Source organism: Mercenaria mercenaria, chromosome 3, assembly GCF_021730395.1.
Source record: "Mercenaria mercenaria strain notata chromosome 3, MADL_Memer_1, whole genome shotgun sequence".
Taxonomy (NCBI): Eukaryota; Metazoa; Mollusca; class Bivalvia; order Venerida; family Veneridae; genus Mercenaria; species Mercenaria mercenaria.
Genome location: NC_069363.1, coordinates 78,997,885 through 79,022,205, shown reverse-complemented (window position 1 = coordinate 79,022,205; position 24,321 = coordinate 78,997,885). Strand labels below are relative to the sequence as shown.

The following is a 24,321-nucleotide window of genomic DNA, read 5'->3' as shown; positions in this document are numbered from 1 at the left end:
TTTTATAAAAAAAGCAGATTTTTTTTTTATAAAAAAAAGCAGAAAATTATGAAAATGTTGAAAAATCGCTAGCAGTTTCAGCAACAGTGGGTGTGTTCAAAACAATTTTTCACAAAACAAGCCTGGTGACCCATTATTTTTATTTGTTCATTGTTTTCAGTACAAATGTTCCTATCATATATGTGAATTTGAAAAAAAAATCTATGATAGGAAAAAAAATTATAGGAATTCTCTTTAAGCACTTGTCAAAATGTAAACTAACTGCGAATATAAAACGACTATACCATGGAGTAGCAACACATCAACATAGTTTAGCCAAAAATAATTGTTAAAATGATTATATTAAATAAAAATATGTATGGACTGAACAAACTCCCATGCAGCGATTACTTCCCCTTACGGTACATAATATATATGATGAACACAAGAGAAGGTAACCGGTGTGAGGAGTGCACTAGGTCAATATACATATACTACCAAATTTGGAAACTTTTGGTTTTCCTTTACACTATTTTTATCCGATTTGTCATATCGATCAGCTGATCGTATACATTTCATCAGCCGCGGAAAGTAACCTTTTACAGGTAAATTCTTATTTTTCTGTTCTTGACCAGTGATCAGATGAAGGTAAAACTGATTTAAAACATCTAGAATCACGTTTGCTTAATTTAAATACTAGAGTGGGAAATTTATCATCTGCATAATAATGTTACCTGTGCGGAACGCACAACATGTATATGAAATTATACACTAACTTCAAATAATGTACAAAGAAATGATTTTTATATATATTTTGTTTGTTCTTATCATAATTAATGCATGCTAACTATAAAGAGGAGAAATATATAGGTTATGGAAGGTAATGAGGGAAAAGTTACATTTTATCAATCTTTGATTATGTTATATAAAAAAGTAGGTTAGTTAACGTGGTAAAACGTATCGTGGTTTCCCAGAGTTTAAGCTAGTTATAGTAGGTCAATAACTTTAAAGAGACTTTTATTACATTAGAGTGAAATATATTATACTTTTGGAACATTCTTCAATTTGGATATTTACAGCATAATAATTATGGATAAGGAACTATTAGTCAATGATTAGACTATCATATATATTTTACACGATTTTAAATATTTATGACTGTAGAAGTAATAACACACCTTTTATTTTTCGCATTTTCATTCTAGCTACAATGACCTAACATCATGAGTAGATTCAGGGAAATAGGTGTGCAAACGACGCCGGATGATGACGACGTCTTTGATATTTCTCCGACGTCAACGTTGCACAGAGGCTCTCTGACGTCACCGACATCTCTTGGGCACCAATCTAGTATAATCGCGCGTTTTAGGAACTCGATTTCGAGCCCAAAAGTTAAAGACCTCAAACGACAACTTCGTGAATGTGAGGAGGAATCTGCAAGAATTAATATAGAGTTACAGAGTACTACTCAGGTACGTTTATACAGTCAAACCTATGTTTAAGATCACATGTGAACAGGGACCACCTTGCTCTTAAGATCACAGGCATTACTATTTAAATGGGTCAACTTCAAACGCAGAATCAAACTTTTGTTAAAGAGAAAAATGTTACGAAGACGTGATTGGACAATAAAATATGAAAAATATCTTTTTTATATCAGATCTGACCATTGAAGTTGTCAGTGATAAAAGTAAGTAAAAAGACTGGAAAAATATGGACAGTATATCTACCAATTTGCATGTCAAAATATTGAAAAACCTCATTATTTTCAAATTCCATTCAAAAGTTATTTTTGTCCCAATCTGACTAAAGTACTTGATCTTCTAAACGAAGATCTGAGAACGACCCATTCACATTCGTCTTCTGTATATTTTGGATTTCCATTATTGCTATTTTTATGTTATCCAATCAGACGACTTGTTCGATTGTCAAAGGATTTCCATTATTGCTATTTTTATGTTATCCAATCAGACGACTTGTTCGATTGTCAAAGGATAAGAAAAATATGCGGTTATTCCAGGACTCGAACCCGGGACACCTCGTTTACAAAGCAAGTAGCCTACCGACTGAGCTAACCGGCTATCTGATACATTACGACATAAGAATTGTAAATATCAAAAGTCAATGCTACATGTAGATTTGCAAGATGTTGTAAGCTAGGCTCTGAATGGCTAGCGAAAGAGCCGTCAGAACGAGGCAATGAATAGGTCGTTTTCAGATCCTATGCGTAGCGTAATATAGGAGATGTACTTTAGTCAGATTGATTTTTGTCCAAAATTGAAGTTGTCAGAATAAATGCAATAGGCCTGTATCAACGCTTGGAAGTGTGGTAGTTTATCAGAAAAGTTTAATTCTACAGACAGAATGCGAAAATGGCAACCGCTTGCAATAATACAGTTACAGCACGCGTTTCTCAGTAAACATGGTGACTACGCTCGAGTTGTATATCTCTAAACATTGTGATCACGGAGAGGCAAAACACACACACACAAAGACAGTAGAAATGGTACTTAAGACTACAGGGAAAACTTAATTCATCAACAGATCGCTTGACTCTGGGCATTTGTTTAAGACCCTGTTTTTTTATGATTTTTCAAAGCAACCGTTCATTTTATTCTTCTTGTCATAATGATTTTTCAGATATCGAGCTATTAATTGTATAATTTCAGTGGGCAGAATAATATCAAGTTCATATGAAATAATGGGAGCAAAAATTAGCTGGGCACTTTTTCTCTCTCGCTATTTTGGGCCGCGTAACACCAACTAAAACATTTGTATAGAACGCACACGTAGTTGGTTTTGCATAGATCATAGTTATATATAGAAATCTTAAATGTACATTTTTATTATACTCTCGCCGATAAGGTACTTGAACAACTAGCTAAATAATCGTAAATTTACATAGTTTATGTATGCATAGCTATCAAAGTGATTTGGTCGTATTGTGTCCAGGGGCGGGCCATGGATAGTTAAGTACCTTAATTTGCTTAAAAAAGTAAAAACTAATGCAAATTAACGTATTTAAGTCAATTAACAAACTTAAGTATTTTTGTGATATCGGGGCCAAGTTTATTCAAATATGCATAGGTGCCGGTTTTTTAGAGAACACGAATATTTCGTCTCCCATTTGCATGGTCCAAGTTTTGGTTTTTAAAGTTTAAAGTCGATTTTTTCAAAGATATCACTGGCCGTGTATCATATAAGTTTCCATAGGTTTGCTGCCAGTTTTCCCCAAAAGAACTTATCCTGATTTTATTGTCCTCCCGCGACCTTTTTATTAGCTAAGATTTATTTTTAAACATTAGTTTATATGGTGTTATTCATATAAACGAATCGACTTTTTACAAATTGTTTAAAGACCGCAAAGTAACTGTTCTTTTGTAATTATACATGATATGCAATACAAGCATCTGATCGCATCTATTAAACGAAGACAATGCGTTTTATGTCTAGACATTTTATTGTAACTTGATGCATTTAGTTAAGTCTAGACTACACTTTGTTTCTAAAGTGCAAGATAGTTAATTATTTATCTATGTTTTTAAAACTAAACTTTAAAGAGATTTAGTGAATAAGTTAGCAGATGGAGTTGTCAAAATCATTAATTCAGGAAGGGCCTAAATTGTCCACCTGTCATCTTGTGTAGTATAGCTGTATTGTAGTGCCTGTTTCATGAAGTTTATGTTGTGAAGAGGGGGGGGGGGGGGGGGGGGGGGGGGGGGGGGGGACTAGGTCACTAGGTTGTGGTGGATCTTTAAGTACATACTATGTGAAACCCTTGTGTATGAAGTTGCTTTAAGTTGGAGGCGACCGACTTCGTATCTTTCTATCATTAAGCAACATATTCCTGAATCTAGTCCCAAGTGGCATCCCTGAGATTTGTGACTAAACATAGTCATAATTTGGATTATTAGTCAAAGAGTAAAACATTCTAGTAAAGTCGTTGAGACAATATTGATTTTTACATGGACTGCATCTTTTGTCATCTTCTTTTACAGGAAAACAGTTATGTCAACAGACGGCTCGCGAATATCGTGAAAGATAACCCGTTTAACATCTACATAAACGGAGCTTCCGGGGACGTGAATGTCGGGAACACGAACACGGTCGTCAACCAGAGTACGGAAACTGTAGTTGCTGACCTAGAGGAATTGACTGGAAAACTAACTTTTGCTGTGCAGGAAAACACACAAGAAAGAACGAACACGGAGATGAAATTGAAAAGCACCGAGGTATATAGACATACTTATGATCACAATCCAGTTATTCTTAACATCATCTGAAATGACAGGAAAAATAATCGGGTCGTGTTAGAAACGCCTTTGGTCGATATCATTTTTTCAGACCGACAGAACTTCATATTGACCTCATTAATAGGCAGTAATTGTATTATACTATCTTCGGTAGGTAAGAAGAAAAAGAAGAAAAAAGAACAGAATAAAAACACGTGTTAATACTTACGTTATTTTTGTGCAGTTTTTTTTGGTGTCCACATTTATTTTCACCAAACCAATTATTCATTGCCACTCATCATTTTCAGTCATGACATTCATATATGTGTTTTCTATTTTTAGGTTTTGTTGAAGGAAATGAAAGATTCCCTGCAAATCTGCACCAGTATGCTTGACAAACTGGACAAAAACACGTCCAACAAGCTTGGAAACGTGAAACAGCTGCTCGAATCACTGACCTCAGATCGCTCCGATGACCGTGTTATTGTAGATGGCATAGGTCGTCTGCAGCAGTACGTTATTGACCGGAAGAGGATTGTACGAGCAGCAGACGAGCTGCCGTGGGGTGTGCAAGTTGCTGTCACGAGACTGGTGAATAAGTTTGGTACGAAATCGACAATACTATTTATAGAAATATAATTCTTTTTAGTATCATCGGCAAGTCTACCAAGTTGTGCCGAGTTTTACTGTTGTGGTTCGGGTATCGAATTTATGTAATTTGTTGTGGTTCTTTATAGGTCTTCTGAGGCAGAAGACAGGTGTCTTGTTACACCTTGCCTATCTTGGCCTATAGGTTCATCCAGCTTGCACGTTTTATTGTTGAACTAAATGCTTTCATTGAACTTTAGTCTGCTACTATAAAACACTAGATCTAGCTGTGTGCCAGACAGTTTATTGCATTACAGTAACTATGATTTCTCTTAATTCTGGCCTAGCTTTACATGTACGTACTTTGTAAAGGCACTATAAATGGCTGCAAATAGGTTCTAAGTTCTTGCTGATACTTTGTAGGTCATCTCACCTGGCAAGAATTTGCTGAAATCTTGGAAGTTAAAGTTTCGTCTATACAGGCGCGTGGTCGGAATGAGAACACAGACGATGCCGAGCAGCCGGAACATTTTGACAGAGATATGTGCGCAAGAATCCTTGCACAATGGATTACTCAGTCACGTGATAACGATGGACATAAATTGCTAAATATTGTCCAAGGATTTGAGGCACAGCGTTGTAGAGGTAAGCTCTTCGCATGATTTTTTCAATGCAATACTGCAGCTGAATGATAGGATGGTGCATCATGTCAGGCACTGGTGGGAACATAAGTATATAGTCAGCTAGATGTAATAGACTGGAAATACTTCAGCCTTGATCGGGAATCGAACCAAGGACCTCTCACTCTGAAGGCGGACACATTACCACGTTGCTTTAAAAGCTAGCTCATATAGCAAGGCAGTATACTTGCACCCTTATAATCTACCCTACTACGCATACCTCTTCCATTTAAGAATTCGTTCTACTCGTGAGTTATTTACGTTGGTTGCAAGATTTAAAAGACTGAAAATATTTCAGCCCAGTCCGGTAATTGAACCCGGGACCGCTCACTCTGAAGGCGGACACTCTACCCCATCGCTATTAAACCTTATACTCAGTATAAGAACACCATTATACTCTACCCTACTACATAGATAGCTTCCTTGCATGAAAACAATCATTGATTTCAGCTCGAACCTAGAGCGGTGAGTGACAAGTGATTCTAAGTCATTGGCCTAAACCACTTGGCCACTGAGTTTTTAGTTTTTTAGTAAGCCTTTTAAAAAATAAATGCGTAACATTTAACATTTCAATAACATTGTCTGATCGACGTTATATGTTTCTTTTTTCCAGAAATGACTGAAACCTTCCAGAAGAAAACGGTAGGTCAGTCACTCATACCAACTGTCGTTTTACAGAACGAGCAAAATCAAAGGTCTTCCATGGCATATTCCGAAACTTCCGCCGGAAGTAGTCAGTCTTGGGGCATGCGCAGAGTACCGAGTCAACAACTCCCGGACCACCGATCACAGTTTGAGCATCAGCTGGAAGCTTGGAAATTGCAAGTGGAGATGAATGCAAAGCTTGACAAGATGTTAACATTGATGACAGAAGAGAAAAAGCCGGCTAAGAAAGGAGACATGAAGTTTAAAGAGGAGGAAGTCTTATATAAGAAAGTCTTTGACGAAGGACAGTTCGTGTAATTTTAAAATGTTATCTGGAGCTGGACAAAAATTTCACTTATTTGTTTAAAAAAAACATACGCAGTGTAACTAAAACAAATGTATTAACAGACTAAACTTTCCAATTCAAGGTCGATTTTGTTAATAATTCAGTTGTTTTTTTGGGGGTGGGAGGGGTCGGGGGTGGGGGCGTGGGGGCGGGGCTTTTATTTAATAAGAAGTGATACATAGAAACAATAAGTTGAAAGCTTCCGATAAAGTGATGTCGACTGCGAATAGGCACACATTTTGATACCATTTTTTGTGGTATCAAAAATGTGAAATGGTCTCTATTAATTCTAAAATAAAATATTTCTTTAGATCTGCGTAATTTGATTTGACAGAATATTCTCCTCTTTTATAATTTCTAAATCCCTATATTTTTGATATAGATATACATATGTTTCGTTGCTGTCTGGTGACACTGTTTTTATACTGGGATATGTTGATTGAAGAGATTCGTAACCATAAAGTATCAGTTTGAAAATCTGGGCGTTTTTCAGAAATCTCCATGCATTTGTAAACATGTGACGTAATACGAAAAACATATTTCGCTCAATAGTTGTAGCTATAAGTTCAACAATCGTATTTTATGCTGGTAAAAAAGCTTGATTCTGAGTATCTTATGAAGTTAAACATGATGAGAGGGGTGAATTTTCAATACATTTCTGTATGTGTTTTGGTATATTTGAACAGATCTGTGTACACTTACGTTTTTGTTGTCAAAATATTATAGATATTATGTCTCAAATTTTATATGATAAAGTTTTATTTGAATATTTTATTTTTTGATCTGTAATTTATTAACCCATTTCTTTTATTTCTTTCTCAGTCCAGTCATGATTAAGTTGTGCAATCTTTATTTTTTCTTTATTTTCATACTTACATTTCTGTACTCGTAACTGTTCGTCAATTTGACTCTGTCATATGTTTAAGTAACAAATTTAGGACTTTCCTACTTTAGGCGTTTTAGAATTCGCTTGTTATATTTTAGATTAGAAATGAGCGCACGACAAATTCAATAAAATATAAAAATGAACATGTAATAACTCACACACTCATTTGACTGTTCATCATATATCAGTAATATCGGCTCGTGTTATAATATAATGTTATTAATCAAGCAATTTCATATTGGCCTTGTTATTTGTCCAAGGGTTGTCGTATTGGCGCGAGGCCGTCGTGCCAATACGACTGGCCGAGGACAAATAACTAGGCCAATATGAAATTGCTTGATTAATGATAATATTATTATTCAACTTTCGACTGTTGGCGGTAACAGTATAAGAACTCTGTGAGTTTTGGGGAGGCTGCGATTTTGGTACGTGGCATTCCCTGTTTGATATTTGTCTTTGTTTTTTTTACCTTATTGCAGCTATGCGCGTTCAGGTGAAAGACAAGTTGTTTAGACTTATTTTAGAAATCATAATCATTTTAGCCGGTAAAACAGAATGAGTTGTATGTAGGTACTTGAGAATAATTTTGAGAGATATTTTTGATGTGACATAATCAAGAGTAACTAAAACTTACCTTATTTTTGAATTCCTATTTATTTTCTTTACAGTAGTGAGTTATCTTAGCATTTGAACTGTGATAAAAACTTCTTTAAAAGTAATTTCCTTTTAGGCTGCAGGCAACGAGACACAAAATTGTACACATATATGTTGATCAAGATAACAGAACCAACCAAGCACAAATTATACACTCCCATGCCTCGTTTAATTCTTATCCGAAATTGTTTGCAGTTCACAACTGTCTCATCCTTTTAATTAATCAGAGTTTCTGTATTTTCACATTATTTCCTTGACAACTGCCAGAATTTCTGACAGGAAACACTTGCATTTTAAACAATACCAAATAAGCGAAAGTATCGGTGTAATCTATGAAGACGTACATCCCGCTCAATCATACTTGGTTATTACATGAACATGCAGGATGATTTTTTGTTAAAATTTAAAAAAAAATTGTAATCTATAACTCTGATGTAAAACAAAATGGCGTCATTTAAAAATCTAACGGAAGTGACGTCTTCGTATTGGCCCTCACTTTTGAACCAATCAAAATGCTTGGATTCCGTTTTGGTCCTGTTTTTCTCGTATTGGCCCTGTTTTTCTCATATTGGCTCAGTTATGTTTTGTATTAGCTCTGTCTGTTTCATATGATGTTTGCAATTGATCAGTGTGTAATATTGTAAAGTTGAATAATGATTTGTTTTATTGTCTTTGTTGTTGTTGTAATTTTTATGTTGATAAAATTGTTAACTAATTATACTGACAACGTTTTCTGTGAAAATAAATAATCGGATAAATAAACTAAACTAAACACCTATTTGATTGTTTTTATAAATTCCAAAAAAGCAGTGATACGGCACAAGTGCGTAGTTGAAAAAGAAAAGAAAAATGACGTCTACTATATGAGCCGCGCCATGAGAAAACCAACATAGTGGGTTTGCGACCAGCATGGATCCAGACCAGCCTGCGCATCCGCGCAGTCTTGTCAGGATCCATGCTGTTCGCTTGCAAAGCCTAATGCAATTGAGAAACTGTTAGCGAACAGCATGGATCCTGACCAGGGAGCGCGGATGCGCAGGCTGGTCTGGATCCATGCTGGTCGCAAACCCACTGTTGGTTTTCTCATGGCGCGGCTCATATGTGTATTGTATATTCGCATGGAACTTTGACTGTTGATATGTAGTAGGGGTATAGTGTTGAACTCAACCATGTTGTAGATTTTTCCATTTATTGGACAGATAACAAGTATAGTATATACAAAGAAAATCAAAAACATTAAAATCAGGAACATGAAACAAGACGAATTGTAATACAACAATACCAAATGCAGAAATACACAGATTTTACAAAACAATACATCTCTCGCGGTTATTACTAAATAAACAATTGCAAATAAAATAGCTTACAAAAATACGTCTATAAATCATGCAGTTAAATATGAAGTAAGGTAAGTTGTCCAAAGGTATAAAGTATAGAAAGGAACTTGTGTTCACTTTGATAAGAATGATGTCTAGACGGCCGTGCATGTGTTAGTTTGCACCTAAAAGTTGTTATTCGTGTAGAAAGCATAGCTGACCATTCAAAACATATTATATCTTACAAAACAATTCATATGTACGGGTGGACACATGACTGGACACGATAAAACAAACACGGAGTACAACACAGTACAACGGATTACAGAGTATAGATACGATACAACGGACTACAGAGTATAGATACGATGACTTTAAGGACGACATGCACATACAAATATAAAAAAAAAGATTGTTTCATAAATTGAAATAAACAAGTGAAACTTGACTCTGCTACAGATAAATAAGTTACACTTAAACATATTAACGGGACACTTGATTCATGTTAGATATTGATTGGGAATAATTTGAAACTTTCCCGGTTGCCCTCCCAAGACAGATATTTTGCAATAAAATGAAACTACTTTGTCTTGGGAGTGGGTGGAGTATAAGAATATTTTTATTGATTTGTCGTGAAATTATGATTATCTCCTTTCTTGGTTAAATATATTCACCATAAAGAGATAGAATTTTATAGAAGGAAGTAAAAGGACGATTTCTGATCTGACTATGTAACTGACCTTTTCGTTCCTTAAATAAATTCTAAATAAAAATGATAACACAGGGCCACTCATCCAGTCATATATAATAGGTAATTTTAATTGAGTGTCACTGTTATACATGTTACTGAGATGTTATTATTATAATTATAACCAGATTTATATGTTTTCGCCAATTTAATTATTTTGGACCAATAATAATAGTATCAATTAATTAACATACCGCGTCAATTTCAGTTTCTATAGTTGTTCGACGATTTGTGTTTATTATTTTCAAATAACAAGTTGCAGAAGCTATGATAACTTATAATTTTAGATCAATTATTTCATGTTCACAAAGAATTACCTCGTCCATACTGATATACTTCAATTTAGATATTAGTACCAATTTTGCCACTAATTTAAACGAAAACGAAAATTTTAGACAAAAAGAAGCTGTAATGTAGTCCGTATTGAAATGCCTGAGATTGTAGTCGCGGACCCAAGAGGGACACGTATTGAAATGCCTGAGATTGTAGTCGCGGACCCAAGAGGGACACATATTGAATATTTGCCACATTTCAAACCAATTTACAAGTACTTACTGAAAAAAAAGTAGACAGTAGGATCGTCTAAAGGAGGTAAACTCATCAGAGTGAGAATCATCTAAGTGTAGTCGCGTTTTTTCCCGAAAGAGGGGCGTGTGCGAGCCATTGTTTAGCTCTCCATTGTTTAGCTCTCCTAGGCACAAATTGCAAGGGTGAGCTTTAAACATCTTTGGATGCCTGTTGTGTTTCATTTCTTGTACATCTTGGTCCATCCTCATCATTACCCGTAATTAGTTTGAAGGTATCATATAGAGCCCATGTTCCTGATTAGACATTTATCCAACTTGATCAGAATAATGGTCTTAATAACATCTTAGCTAGGTTTGACAACCATAATAATTCTGCTCACACTGCAAAGTCAATGTTCATGAAACCCTATCAGACTGTCTGTTTGTCTAGGGTCTATGTAAGAAAGACACCAGCGTCGTTATATCAGCTCCGTTTTTTTTGCTGTATCTTGCAGCAACTTTCGTACTTGTTGTACACTTTTTCGAGGGCAGCAGACATAACATGTTAATGTTATACAAATAATTATCTGACATTTTGTGTTTGTGGGAATGGGATAGGGGTGGGGAAGGGGGTGAATGATGACAAGAATCTAAGACACAATACCAACAGATAGTAAAAAATATTTTATTTATTTGGTGGGAGGGGGGGGGGGGGGGGGGGGGGGGGGGTGGTAATGTGGGGATCATGATGATGTGAGTCTAAGAGACAATTGCCAGAAAGTAAAAGTAAAAAAAAAAAATCGGACCTGAAATAATGCAGGGAGGGGCACATAACAGGAGCTTTCTCCGCTATTAAAGCTGGATAATCGCTTTATGACTTTAGCTGCCGCTTTTTTACAGCTGCAATTGTACCCCTTTATATGAACAGGTGTTATCAAGATCGGTATGTTTAGGAGACTCTCTTATGTATGTTATTTTTGTTAAATCATCTAGTGTGATCGAAATAAGATTAGTTAGCTCGAGACAAGTTGTCGAACGCCCGAGACAAGAAGTTGTGCACTCGAGATGAGAAGTCGTGCGCTCAAGAAAAGAAGTCATGCGCTCGAGATAAGATGTTGTGCACCCGAGATAAAAAGTCGTGCACTCGAGATAAGACGTTGTGCACTCCAGATTAGATGTCGTGTTATCATGTTGTTGTACGATCGAAGTAAGATATCGTGCACTTAAGATAAGATGTCGAGCGCTCGAGAAAAGATATCGTGCACTTAGATAAGATGCCATGTTCTCGAGATAGGATGTCGTGCACTTGAGATAAGATGTCGTGCTCTCGAGGTAGGGTGTCTTGTGATCAAAATAAGATGTCGTGCGATCGAGATGAAATGTCAAGTGAACAAGATGGCATGCAATCGAGGTAAGGTGTCGTGCACACGAGATAATATATCGTGCTCTCGAGATAAGATGTCGTGCACGCAATACGAAACTATGCGTGACATGACGCACGACAATGCGACACGACAAACACACGATACTACGTGTGACAAAACGACTAGTGTAGCATTTTTGTGTGTCATGTCGCATTGTCGTGGATGTTGTATGGTGGGCCGTATCGTATTTCGATGTGTCGTATCGCCCTTAAAGAGTCTGCAACTACAATGCGACACTACGCACGACAATACTACATGATAATACGACACAACGCGCGATATTAATGTCGCAATGTCATGTCGTATTGTCGCCCGTCGTATTGTCGCCCGTCGTATCGTGTGTCGAGCGTCGTGTCGCATCATTGTGCTTCGTGTTGTATGTTGGCCGTCGACACACATGTGATATAACACGCAATAATACGAAACGACGCGCAATACTACGTTCGACACAGGATACGACGGGCGACATTAATGTCACATCAGCTAAACAGGACCCCGTAGGATTCCGTAATTTAGACCTAAAATGATTTTAGTACATTGGCGAGTACCGCGCTGCGGCTCAAACCTTTAAATATCAAATCAGTAACGTATGTATAACGCCATTGAAAAGCAAACATGCAGTACAGTCTAAGCTCTTCCCATAATGCATACTCACGAATGCACGCAAGCACTCACCTAATCAGTAATAGACTGTTGAAGTTACCTCAGTTATTTTTTTCTTCATTTGCTGTGAGACATTTAGTGTTGGTGTTGCGACATATAGCGGTGTAAAAATCCTTGCGACATTTAGCGTTTAGTGGCAGATGATTTTGCGACATTTAGCGCATGTTGCGACATTTAATATAAACCTTGCGATATTTAACGGTTTTTGCGATATTTAGCGGTTGTGCGACATATAACGGTGCCACACAGCTGTTTGGGGAAAAACGTTCATCTACCAATCTCGGGGTCGTGGGTTCGAGAATCATAAATAATTAAATACTAAAAAAGACCATTTATATTTCATAAAATGATATAATAATACTAGCAATATCAGTAAACTTGCGCCGAGTTAAAAAGTGGTCTGTACTGAATTCGAACCATTGGTAACGTGCGTGGAACTCGCAGAGTTTACCACTACGTCATCGTGCCATACATTATCTAAATATGTTGAGTTAATATACATATTTTTAGGCTAGAAATATAGCGTTCGGTTGCGAAAACGCTCAAAAATGTGGGCGAAGATTCATGAGTATACACATATATACTATAAATATAACAGTTACAGCTACCTAATCTCATTGAAATGCTTGGTAGCTCAACCGGTTCGTAAGTTAAGATTATAAAACACGCACAAGATATTACGGTCCATGGCTCGTATTCAGCTTGGATATTTAAAAAAAAACACTCCGTGCACAACTATAGCGGCGATCAAAAAAGAAATCTGAACTGAAAGACGAGAGGAGCACACTGAGATTTTCTTAGCGTGGCCTCTTATGAAAAGCAGAAGATAAAACTCCTCGCGAATTAAAAAAAGTTTGAAAACAGAAATCGAAGGCTGATAATTTATCAACACTAACTAGTTTTCTACATATTGTATTAGCTATGGTTGTATGACTCATATCCATTTATTAACAAGCCATATTGAAACTGTGCTCAATGTAAAATATGTATTAGTAGTTGTCTTGGTATGATTAAAACACATCTGCCTGTATAATTCATGGTAGTGATACATGCAAATGAACCACACATACGTTACATTACAAAGACTGCACGATACGAGCACAAAGTGTCCGGTATAGAGGACGTATGTGTGAATCTCGGGCGAGGCGTACGTTCTCCATAGTCTCTAGCTCTTGTTTAGGCGTGGAAGTTGTCAACTGCTTGAGGATATCAGGCAGTACCAGGAAGCCTTGTTAGCTATACATAACTTTTGTTCGATTATCTTAAAAATGACGTTACAATCAAAACAGGAAACAATTAATGCAATGCGAAAGCAAAAAATGGATCGCGAAAAAAGAACCAGGCAATATCTTAAAAAAATTTGAAAATAAAACCGTTCACTTTGGATAACACGTTGAAAACGATGATTCATATTTTCAACAAAATTAAACTTTTGCAAACATATTTACAGCAAAAATAAAACGTAAAACGAATATTTAATACTATTGATATATTAATAGCAAATTCAGTGATGCGCTGAGCCAAAGTTATTACCAAATATGGTATTTTCTATCGGAAAACACAAATGATGGGGGTCAGCATGCATACCAATAGAGGTCAACCAAGCGGGTTAAATAAGCTTGAACATTCAATCGCTAGTTTATTTTGATACATAAGACCAGGAGGGTCGGGATTTTTAATTCTAAACAAGGAAATATCACACCAAACTAATAAAATGGATGCAGATGATGTTGCTGCTTTGGTTGTAGACAATGGATCCGGTATGTGCAAGGCTGGATTTGCCGGCGACGACGCCCCAAGAGCCGTATTTCCATCTATTGTTGGCCGACCCAGACATCAGGTTAGTTTTTTTTTTTTTCACTTAAAAACTTTTTATCTACATATTTTCAAGGTAATGCTCGTGTTACACTAGGTTTAATACCTGTGTTTTTGCAATATCATCTGTCGTCGTCTATATTCTACAAAAATGCCTTATCGTGTTCAGTTTACAAAAGTGTATTTGCATCAATTTAACCAGGTCGGAGACTTCACCTGGATTGAGAGACATTCAGAAAGACAAAATGTCTTTCGATCGAAAGACTCAAATTAGCTTAAGCAATGAAAATTAATGAAAGAATAATTAAAACACTCATTTTAGAATGCGCAAATTTATTTCAAAGGTAGAAAATTATCTTTCTTTTATCAAATTTTCAAAATGCAAATTATTTGGGAATTTTGTCTGAGCATTAAAGTTCTTAAGCAAACTATTATGAAACCGTGTTTCTTGTAAAATTTATTTGAAATAACAAGTTGTTTAAATGCATAAATAATGTACTGTAACGAAATGATAGTTTTAGCAAAGATTGCATAGTTTTTCAACACTTAAACTTAATCCAGTCTTTCGAGACATAGTGTTTAGATTGAGAATGTCTCTCAATCCAGTTGAGGTATCTGACGATTACCTAATCATGATCTGTTCATGTGTTCATATCAAATGTTTCTAATTTATTGTGGCAAAATCGGGCTCTATTCAGTTCTCATGAGAACAGGGCGTTGGCTCCAGAGAGAATGCATAATCAGTTACCACAAGTAGGCTGGCCATAGGTCCAGTTCCAATCTAATTTGTCAAGTTCCGTCCGGGTGTTTTAAAAACAGTCAAAGTCCCACCAGGGTGTAGCAAAATCGAGTATATCGTACATTTTCATTCAAAATTCGGAATTGCTAGAAAATACTTAAAGCTTTTCATTGGATAAAATTATTGTAGAAAACAAGTTCCTTATGTCCGATCGCGCTTAAATTCCCCGATCGACTAAAACTGGACACAGCCTGCCAAATGTGAAGAAAATAGACGCAAATTTATGCATTTTGAACATACTTTTTTACTGGCTGATATGTATCTTCTTAATGCACAAACACTATTTGGGCCGCGCCATGCGAAAACCAACATAGTGCGTTTTCGACCAGCATGCATAAATCGGCGTCCATTCTATTCGCTTTCAAAGCCTATTGCAATTAGAGAAACCATTAGCGAACAGCATGGATCCCGACCAGACTGCGTGGATACGCAGGCTGGTCTGCATCCATGCTGGTCGCAAACGCACTATGTTGGTTTTCTCAGGGTGCGGCTCATTTGGTTACGGACGAGGAGATTCGTCTTCTCCCGCATGAATCGTCAACCTGAAACTTGATCCGGCTTAATATGTGTCATTGAGCTACGCATATATCCAATCATAAATAATGAACCAAGTTAATGATCCATTTTTAGTACGCTTTCAAGCGTCAGAAGATGATATTAATAATCGCTGAATCAACGAAAAAACATTCATTGCTTTACTTGACTTAAATGGGAAAGACATGAAGCGAAACGATTTACAAAAATTGCAATTTTTTAATCCTGAATCATATCAAAACTGTTTGTCTTCATCTTTTTCAGATGGATACACTTAAAGTGAAACAAAATTACAATTCTTAATTTGCTTAAATTGTATACTTTCAGGGTGTGATGGTCGGTATGGGGCAGAAAGACAGCTATGTCGGTGACGAGGCCCAAAGCAAGAGAGGTATCCTAACATTGAAATACCCAATCGAACACGGTATTGTCACTAACTGGGACGATATGGAGAAAATCTGGCATCACACGTTCTACAATGAACTCCGTGTGGCCCCGGAGGAACACCCTGTACTTCTAACTGAGGCCCCGCTCAACCCCAAGGCTAACAGAGAAAAGATGACCCAAATCATGTTTGAAACATTCAACAGCCCAGCCATGTACGTCGCCATTCAGGCTGTACTGTCACTGTATGCTTCCGGTCGAACCACGGGTATAGTGATGGACTCTGGTGATGGTGTTTCGCACACAGTACCAATCTATGAAGGCTACGCCCTTCCCCATGCTATTATTAGATTAGATCTTGCCGGTAGAGATCTCACTGACTATCTCATGAAAATTCTTACGGAGCGTGGTTATTCTTTCACCACCACTGCTGAAAGAGAAATTGTAAGAGACATTAAAGAAAAGTTATGCTATGTTGCACTAGACTTTGAACAGGAAATGCAGACCGCTGCTTCATCCAGCTCACTGGAGAAAAGCTATGAGCTCCCTGACGGTCAGGTCATCACCATTGGCAACGAGCGTTTCCGTTGCCCAGAGGCCATGTTCCAGCCATCTTTCCTTGGTATGGAATCCTCAGGTATCCATGAAACAACGTACAACAGTATCATGAAGTGTGACGTCGACATTCGTAAGGATTTGTACGCAAACACCGTGCTATCCGGCGGTTCCACAATGTACCCAGGTATTGCTGATCGTATGCAGAAGGAAATCACTCAGCTTGCTCCTCCAACCATGAAGATCAAGATCATTGCTCCACCAGAGAGGAAATACTCTGTATGGATCGGTGGATCTATCCTGGCATCACTGTCCACCTTCCAACAGATGTGGATCAGTAAACAAGAATATGACGAATCTGGACCCTCCATCGTACACAGAAAATGTTTCTAGATTTACAATTATGTCACTTATCCAAATAACTTTCTAGCTAAAGTGCAGTAAAATTACTTCGTGCTTTCCAGTTGTTACATACATTTTGATACGCACGCATTACCGTTTAATAAATGAATAATGTTAGCAGTTTGGTTTATTTTGTGGTGTATAAAGGGTTAATAAAATAGCAGACTGTAATAACTCCTTGTCCACCGAGTTTTTCAAACCTTATCCAGTGAATAAGTTGTTTTTTCCAGATAAGTTATAAACGGTGCCAAAATAACAAATATTGTGCTTAGAAAAAAAGTACAATTTCAACCAAATTCAATGATCTATTTATTTTCTAGGAACGTTTTCTAAATTTAACACCACATTTTTGACAAACAATCGTGCAACTTCGGGCATTTCCGTATACTCCGGTAAATACACTTAATCTGTTTATATCTCTGTTGGGAAAACCGAAAACAAATCCATTGGGTATGTTTTCTGGTATACATGTCCAAAGTATCTGATAATGAATCTATGTTGCCATAAATCTTGAACTTGCCTCGTTGACATTTTATAAATTTGTTTCTGCAATTTAACTCATCGGCTGTTTGATGTTTGTTGTCAAACAGGAACCTAACTACTCGAGATGCAGAAACAGTTATACTGTATTATAATTTATATGCCTGTTTGTGAAACGTCGAAAAATTGAGACTATCCTCACCTTTTAAGACCTGCGAAAAGCTCTAATGTCCTCCAACAATTTCTGCATACTTTCTTTATTATATATACAAAACTAAAGTTAACAGCTATCACTTCAAGAACATCCTCGCTTTTCTTCCTCCCGGATAGCAGATAGAGATCTCTAGCACTACTCCCACAGAGGTGACAGGGGGCGGCCATTTTGACTGAAAGTAGTCCAAGATGGCGCCTTATTATGTCAGAGGTCTATTGCGTAGCATAAAGGCCGAGGTGATCAGATTGTTTTGACAAACTATGTAGACTATGAATAAAAGCCGACTGTGCCCTGTCCGTTTGTAGGCTCAGATACAGCTTGCAAGTACAGCTGAACCACGATATGACGGTCATTTGGGCAGACTTCGAAATGAAATAGGCTGCCGAATTAAAAACCTATTTTGAGGGAAACCTGACCTAAAGACTCACCACAAACTAGTGACCTACTTCCTCACCACACACACGCACAAAAAGCACGGAATCATTCTGATAATACAGGTATAAATACAACAATTATCAAAAATTAAGTTAAACATTGAACAAATATATCAATTCTGTGAAAAGTCAACCTACTTCCGTTTTCGATAACAAACTGAATTGAACTCTCGAAATCCTGGATTTACCGAAACCATTTATAGCTCGACTATTTGAAGAACAGTCTAGCTATACTACTCACCATGGCGTCGGCGTCGGCGTCGGCGTCACACCTAGGTAAATATTTTGCATGCAAGTACGTATGGCTATCATTTGAAGGCATATAGCTTTGAAACTTATTTTTTCTTTTTCTAGGTCAATTACCAACCTATTAACTAGGTCAGGTACCATAACTCTGACGTGTATTTTGGCCAAATTATGCCCCCTTTTGGACGTAGAAAATCCAGGTTAAACTTTTACATGCAAGTTACTATCTCCAAAACTAATGCAGACATTGAATTGAAACTTCACATGTGTCTTTGGGGTTACAAATCAAGTCACAGAACTCTGACATGCATTTTGGCCAAATTATGCCCCCTTTTGGACTTACAACATTCTGATTAAAGTTTTGGATGCAAATTACTATCTACAAAACTAATGCAGATACTGGATTGAATCTCTATAAATAGATAATTTAACATTTAGGGTAATATTCCTGCTTCAGGGAAGCAATTCTAATAGTCGAGCATTGGCAGTCTTACGGACAGCTCTTGTTTTTTTTTTGTGAAACCGACATCCTTAGAGTGCTAACGCAGCCAAGCGTCCCTTCCGTCGTACATCCCCAACGAATTGTAATTCGTCCTCAAATTATAGAGGTGTACAGTATTGCAAGCGTCGTATGATCAACCAAGCAAGAAAGTCACGGCCCCATTTTGGGTGCCATGTGTCAAACCGTGAGAAAAATGTGTAGTCAATCCGGGGCTCGAACCAGGGACTCCTCGCTTTCAGGGCAGTGCTCTACCCACTTCGCTAACAAGCCGCCTGACACAATTTCCCCTAACATTACCGAGTCCGTACCGCGACATATAGCATTACCATTCTGCACGTTTTCCATTTTTATCGGGGAAATATTTAGGCGGCATATACAGGCTCTTCTGTGCACGTCAGCAGAAAAGGAATGCGAAACATTGTCGTGTTCTCCTGTTGCGTGGCGACCGCGCAATAACAGCATGAGAGAATGTTACTTTGCTGTGTCCTTGAGGGGTTGCATGGTGCCTCGTCAGCATCAGAACCCGATAAAATAAGGAGCCGAAACGACCGAAAATAGTAGCGTGTCCTCATTCTACTTTTTCATACCCTAGTGCTGGCTGGGCGCAAACACGATACGTCGTGCTGTCGCAGCAAGATATGGCTGGACAAGCTATCATAAAATAGTGAGAAATGATAAAGAAAGAAAATGGCAACAAACAAGGTACATCGTTGTCGCACCCTATCTTAAAAGTATGGAAACCGCTAATTCCATATAGATTATATAGTAACAGCGGGAATTCGGGTAACCTCGCGCGTCTGCAACCCCGCGGAAGCCGCCGATTTAGACGACCACCCGCTGATTCAATATGAATTTTATAGTAAATGCGGAAATCTGAAAACCCGCTGCTTTAGAGGACCCCGCTGAAAAGATCACAAAGGATGGCTTGGCGGCCAAAAAGTAGCCGTTTTCCAACAGTAAATCAGTTACGTAACGGCGGGCAGTTAACCTAATCAGAATTTCTTAATTCTGTATCAGTACTAACATGTTCTCCGCAAGTAACTGCCAACTTTTCTACATGAAACAGTGGTAGAGAACAAATGATTTCAGACACAACATCTTTTATCAAATTATTATGGAGAACATACGCCTCGCCCTGGTATCGAACTCGCAACCCTGAGACACGTAGATCTGCGCTCTCCCTCTGCGCTCTCCCTATTGAGGTAAACGTTTTAGAGAAACTTAAGCGTGCTTGTCGGTGGCATCAGAGAGAAAACAGAACATAATGACGGCACGCTCTTACATGCATTTCGACGTTGGCGTGTTTTAAATAAGTTCTTGCATCTGTGCACCACTTACTATACTAAATTATGTTTCTATGCATGGTGTAAAAATTCTGTTCGATGTCCAGGGTATATCAAACATACATAATCTGAATTATTTTGACATCTTTTGCCTATCAAATACAGTAAAACTTTATTAAAGGCACTCGCTACAGTTTTTCCGTACGGGTCGATATTTACTCCAACACCATGCCAATTTGGATCGATGTAGCTCACTGCAGACTTGGTGGTTGAACGTATAGGTCACAATAGCCTAAATAGTTTTCCCTATATATTCTATATAAAACTGACCTTTTTCAAAGAGCTACCAAACATAGCTAGACCCATTTCAGAGAACAAATCCTTACCTCATTTTAAAGAGTTATGATAAAACTGATATAAAATGAAGAGAAAAGTAGGGGTCATGTATCTTCTAAGAGAGATTTCTCTGGTCACATTTACTTACTGTAAACTGACATCAAAATCACACTGCTGTGACCTGGAAGTACTACTCATACTAAAATTGAGCTTGACTTCACCAAATACAACCTGCTCTCCCATTTTTCCTACCTAAATGTCAACAATACATCCACAATGAAATTTAAACAAAAACTAGCCTCAATTTAGACCTCTGTTGCCATGCCAAGTGAAAAATTAGTGTTCAAATACCTAGCAGCCATTACGCGACTAGACCAGATGGCTCCCACGCTGGTTCCTTTAGTTTAGTTAGGCCTATACGCATGCCCGGAAGTGATTATCTAATGTCGCGTACGGCAAAAATTCGTAAATTATTGTATGTTCGCATGCATTTAATGTACACAATGTATAATATACTGACTAAAGGTTAGGGTAAGTATCACCATGGTTACAAAATATATACATTTACAGTACTTTTAGTTCAAATTGCTTAAATCCGACAAATACTGGAGTCTGTTATTTATACCAGCGATCAAACTCTGCATTGAGTCACAGCTGTTTCTAATCCCGTACCGTTGCCATCAAAATGCTTCAGAAACACCTTGAAGTCCGCTTATTAAGAAATCTGCCGCTTGATAACTTTATATATATATTTCTAAGTCATTTGCTCAAACAATGTGTGGTGCGGCTACTTTTCTGTGATACGGTCTATCGGTTTTGGTTACGGGGAGTTATACAATTGTTCGTAACCCGAGTGGTGATTTTAAAGTACTGTCAGATGGACACCACTGGCTGTAGTTTGTTGGTTCAATTTATTGTAATTAACTCAGTATAGCCCAGCCAGAAAGCTTGATTTATAAAATAAGGTCAACTCAGTTTGATATGGGTAACTAATTAAGAATAAAAGAAATAACACCAGGTTAGTTTGATGAATTGTATTAAGTCAACAGTTTTAAGTATACAGATAAACTCTAAACACAGATTGGTAATGTGAAGTTAATGAAACAGTGCAAAATTATTCTGAACAAGTGCCAACCAAGTTTGTAAAATGTGATTTTGAATTGCAATAACAGACACTGACACTATAATAGTACTAAGTATGAACAGATTGCAAACAATATTTAAAGCAGCTAACAAGAAAGGCCACATCTTAACATGGTTGCTGACTGAAACCTAATTCAAACCTTAAATGTACTTAAATTAAGTATTACGCGGACAAGAAAAATATGTTCCTAACTAAACTTGAGCGATTCTGATCCTTTACTGTAATTAAGACTGTTATTTACTTAATCACCTAACTTAGAAGACCAGTCAAATAATAGCAGTTTGTGCTCAAGGAAATCAGTCGCCTGGAGGGCAGCTCACAGGTCTACCAGCCAGGTCTCACTAGGAGACAAGCAACTAAGTATCCTATATAAAGTTGAAGCAGAGCTATAAGAGTAAACTTATAAACTCTTACCAGCTTAAGACCAAACAATTTGTATTAAAAAGGAAAAAATAAATTCTTTATTTTTAAAATGATTAAACTTTTCCCTAAGATCTAAACAATTTGTTAAATGTCTATTATTTTCAGAAAAGGTTACTAGAATAAATAATTTATTCTAAAATACCTTCGATTTCCAAAAGTTTTCCTTTTTCGTAGTGTTTATTGAGAAGAGTGGACCAGAATGTTTTGACTGCTATCAAATCCCACTTAAATACACACAAAGAAGCAAAAAATTCACTAGCCAATCAGAACGATTCAGGTTGGACTAAACCCAACCTAAAGGCTTATCAGGTTTACACAATAAAAGTATTTAAGTAATATAAGTCCTAATGTGGCCAAAATTACCAAAACTAATATAATACTTGTACACACATATACAATGGTTCAAAGAAGCTGGCTAAAATAATCAATAAGTCATAAACCAAATCAATAAACAACAGTGTCCCCTAATTAGAGTGGACAAAGCCAATCAATGGACTCTGGCTATTTTTAGCTGTAGGTAAGTCAGGGATCAGTGCTTACATAACTGTGAAATTACCCTTTTAAAGACTTTTAACTATTTATTTTACTGTAAATCAACTTAAAAGTATGTATAGAAGTAAAAAGAGTGCTTTTTACAAAATTATACCTTTTAACATTATAAATCTTGGGAATTTAATAAAGTGTAATCTACCTGCTGCATTACCTCAAGTAAAAAATAGACTGACCCTTCTTCTAAAATGAGAAAAATGGTGCAAAAAAGTGGTTTTAATGGCTAGAAAGCATGAAAATAAAAGTATATCACTTTCTAACACAAAGTACAAAATAAAAATGCTCTTTAATAAACAAAAATAAGTAAACAAAAAGTAAAACACTTGTTTATACTAAGTTTACGAATTCCCAACTTTGGATTATCTCCCTTGATTTCACTAGCTTAAATATGTATTATGAAGTTTAAGTCATATAGAGTTCAGCCTGTAAAAGACTGTAATATATTTCTACTATTAAAAGAAATATTATGATAATCAAGCATTGTGTAATATATTGCATAATATGGTATAATAAGGTGCTAAATTATTCATGTTTTACTACAAAGCCCTCCTTTTAGAAAAGAAAAGCTTTTACCCAAAAGTTTTTCTCAATTTCGTCCCCGAAATTCCTTCAATGGGACAGCCACCTATTATGCAAGAGAATCAACCCTTTATTTCAATAAAACAAAACAACATGTAATAGTATTTAAACTTTCAAATATACATAGCATAGAACAACATGAACAGTGTAAACCAAATAATCTCTATATCTATAATACAGTAAGATAGAAAAAAATATCTCTGAGTGTCTCTATCACTCTTTGGTATCTGCGTTTGAGTGTCTATATCCTCCGATTAAGCTCTGTCTCTTCATATCGTCTCCATCATCCATTGACTCCTTGACCACTGAATACTGTATTTGCACTATGAATATCATTATTATTTCTTCTCCTTATTATTATTATTATTTAGACTAAACTATGCACTTCTTTATATTCTTGACACTATTATTTTTTTTTAGACACTGCACAATTATAAAAACTTATCACTTTGGCATTTGCACCACTTTGATTTATTCACTTGTAGCCCTCTATGTTGTGTTCAACTAGGTTTTATCATTTATCTCACTTTATATTTATTGAATTCTCTGCAACTGACTTTACATTTGGAAATCCGCCGCTACTTTTAACACAAATATACCGCGTCTGGTTTACATCTTTACTCTTACTGTTCCAGGCCTAGGACCATGCTCTGGCCAAAACGAAACAATTACATAAAACCTTAAAATCAGCTTAAATAACTTACATTAAACATTAAAATTTTACTGCACTTACATTTCTTGTTAATATTACAAAATGTTGCTAAGTTACTTATGACTATTGTAGTTAAAGAAAACTGACAAGAGTGTAAAGTCGAGCCTTACAATAAAACTTTTGCCAAAGGCTTTCAATATTGATATGTAAATTGTAGAAAATAGACTTTGATCCTAATTCTATACACAATAAACACACAATTTAACAATCATAGTAAATTGCTTGTAACAATAGTAAAACAGTATGCAATTTGTTAATACTCA

At 36.6% G+C, this 24,321-nt stretch overlaps 2 protein-coding genes across 2 annotated transcripts; both read left to right on the top strand.

Annotated features, from left to right (window-relative positions):
• Nucleotides 1–447: 447 nt before the first annotated feature.
• On the top strand, nucleotides 448–8,788 carry LOC123524306 (uncharacterized). The gene is made up of 6 exons (XM_045302402.2): nucleotides 448–584; nucleotides 1,185–1,451; nucleotides 3,978–4,211; nucleotides 4,554–4,815; nucleotides 5,223–5,444; nucleotides 6,093–8,788. The coding sequence occupies exons 2-6, from the start codon at nucleotides 1,203–1,205 to the stop codon at nucleotides 6,440–6,442; spliced, it is 1,317 nt and encodes a 438-aa protein (XP_045158337.2). The 5' UTR covers nucleotides 448–584; nucleotides 1,185–1,202; the 3' UTR covers nucleotides 6,443–8,788.
• Nucleotides 8,789–14,276: 5,488 nt separating this feature from the next.
• Nucleotides 14,277–17,273, top strand: LOC123524305 (actin, cytoplasmic-like). Its single transcript, XM_053539010.1, has 2 exons — nucleotides 14,277–14,507; nucleotides 16,143–17,273. The coding sequence occupies exons 1-2, from the start codon at nucleotides 14,382–14,384 to the stop codon at nucleotides 17,145–17,147; spliced, it is 1,131 nt and encodes a 376-aa protein (XP_053394985.1). The 5' UTR covers nucleotides 14,277–14,381; the 3' UTR covers nucleotides 17,148–17,273.
• Nucleotides 17,274–24,321: the final 7,048 nt, after the last annotated feature.

What these genes read in the sequence shown, in the direction of transcription:
- LOC123524306 (XM_045302402.2), top strand. Translation starts at nt 1,203, where the DNA reads ATGAGTAGATTCAGGGAAATAGGTGTGCAAACGACGCCGGATGATGAC. An exon ending in TGAAATTGAAAAGCACCGAG is followed by an intron (nt 4,212 to 4,553) that starts GTATATAGACAT and finishes TTCTATTTTTAG; the next exon opens with GTTTTGTTGAAGGAAATGAA. An exon ending in GAGACTGGTGAATAAGTTTG is followed by an intron (nt 4,816 to 5,222) that starts GTACGAAATCGA and finishes GATACTTTGTAG; the next exon opens with GTCATCTCACCTGGCAAGAA.
- LOC123524305 (XM_053539010.1), top strand. Translation starts at nt 14,382, where the DNA reads ATGGATGCAGATGATGTTGCTGCTTTGGTTGTAGACAATGGATCCGGT. An exon ending in TTGGCCGACCCAGACATCAG is followed by an intron (nt 14,508 to 16,142) that starts GTTAGTTTTTTT and finishes GTATACTTTCAG; the next exon opens with GGTGTGATGGTCGGTATGGG.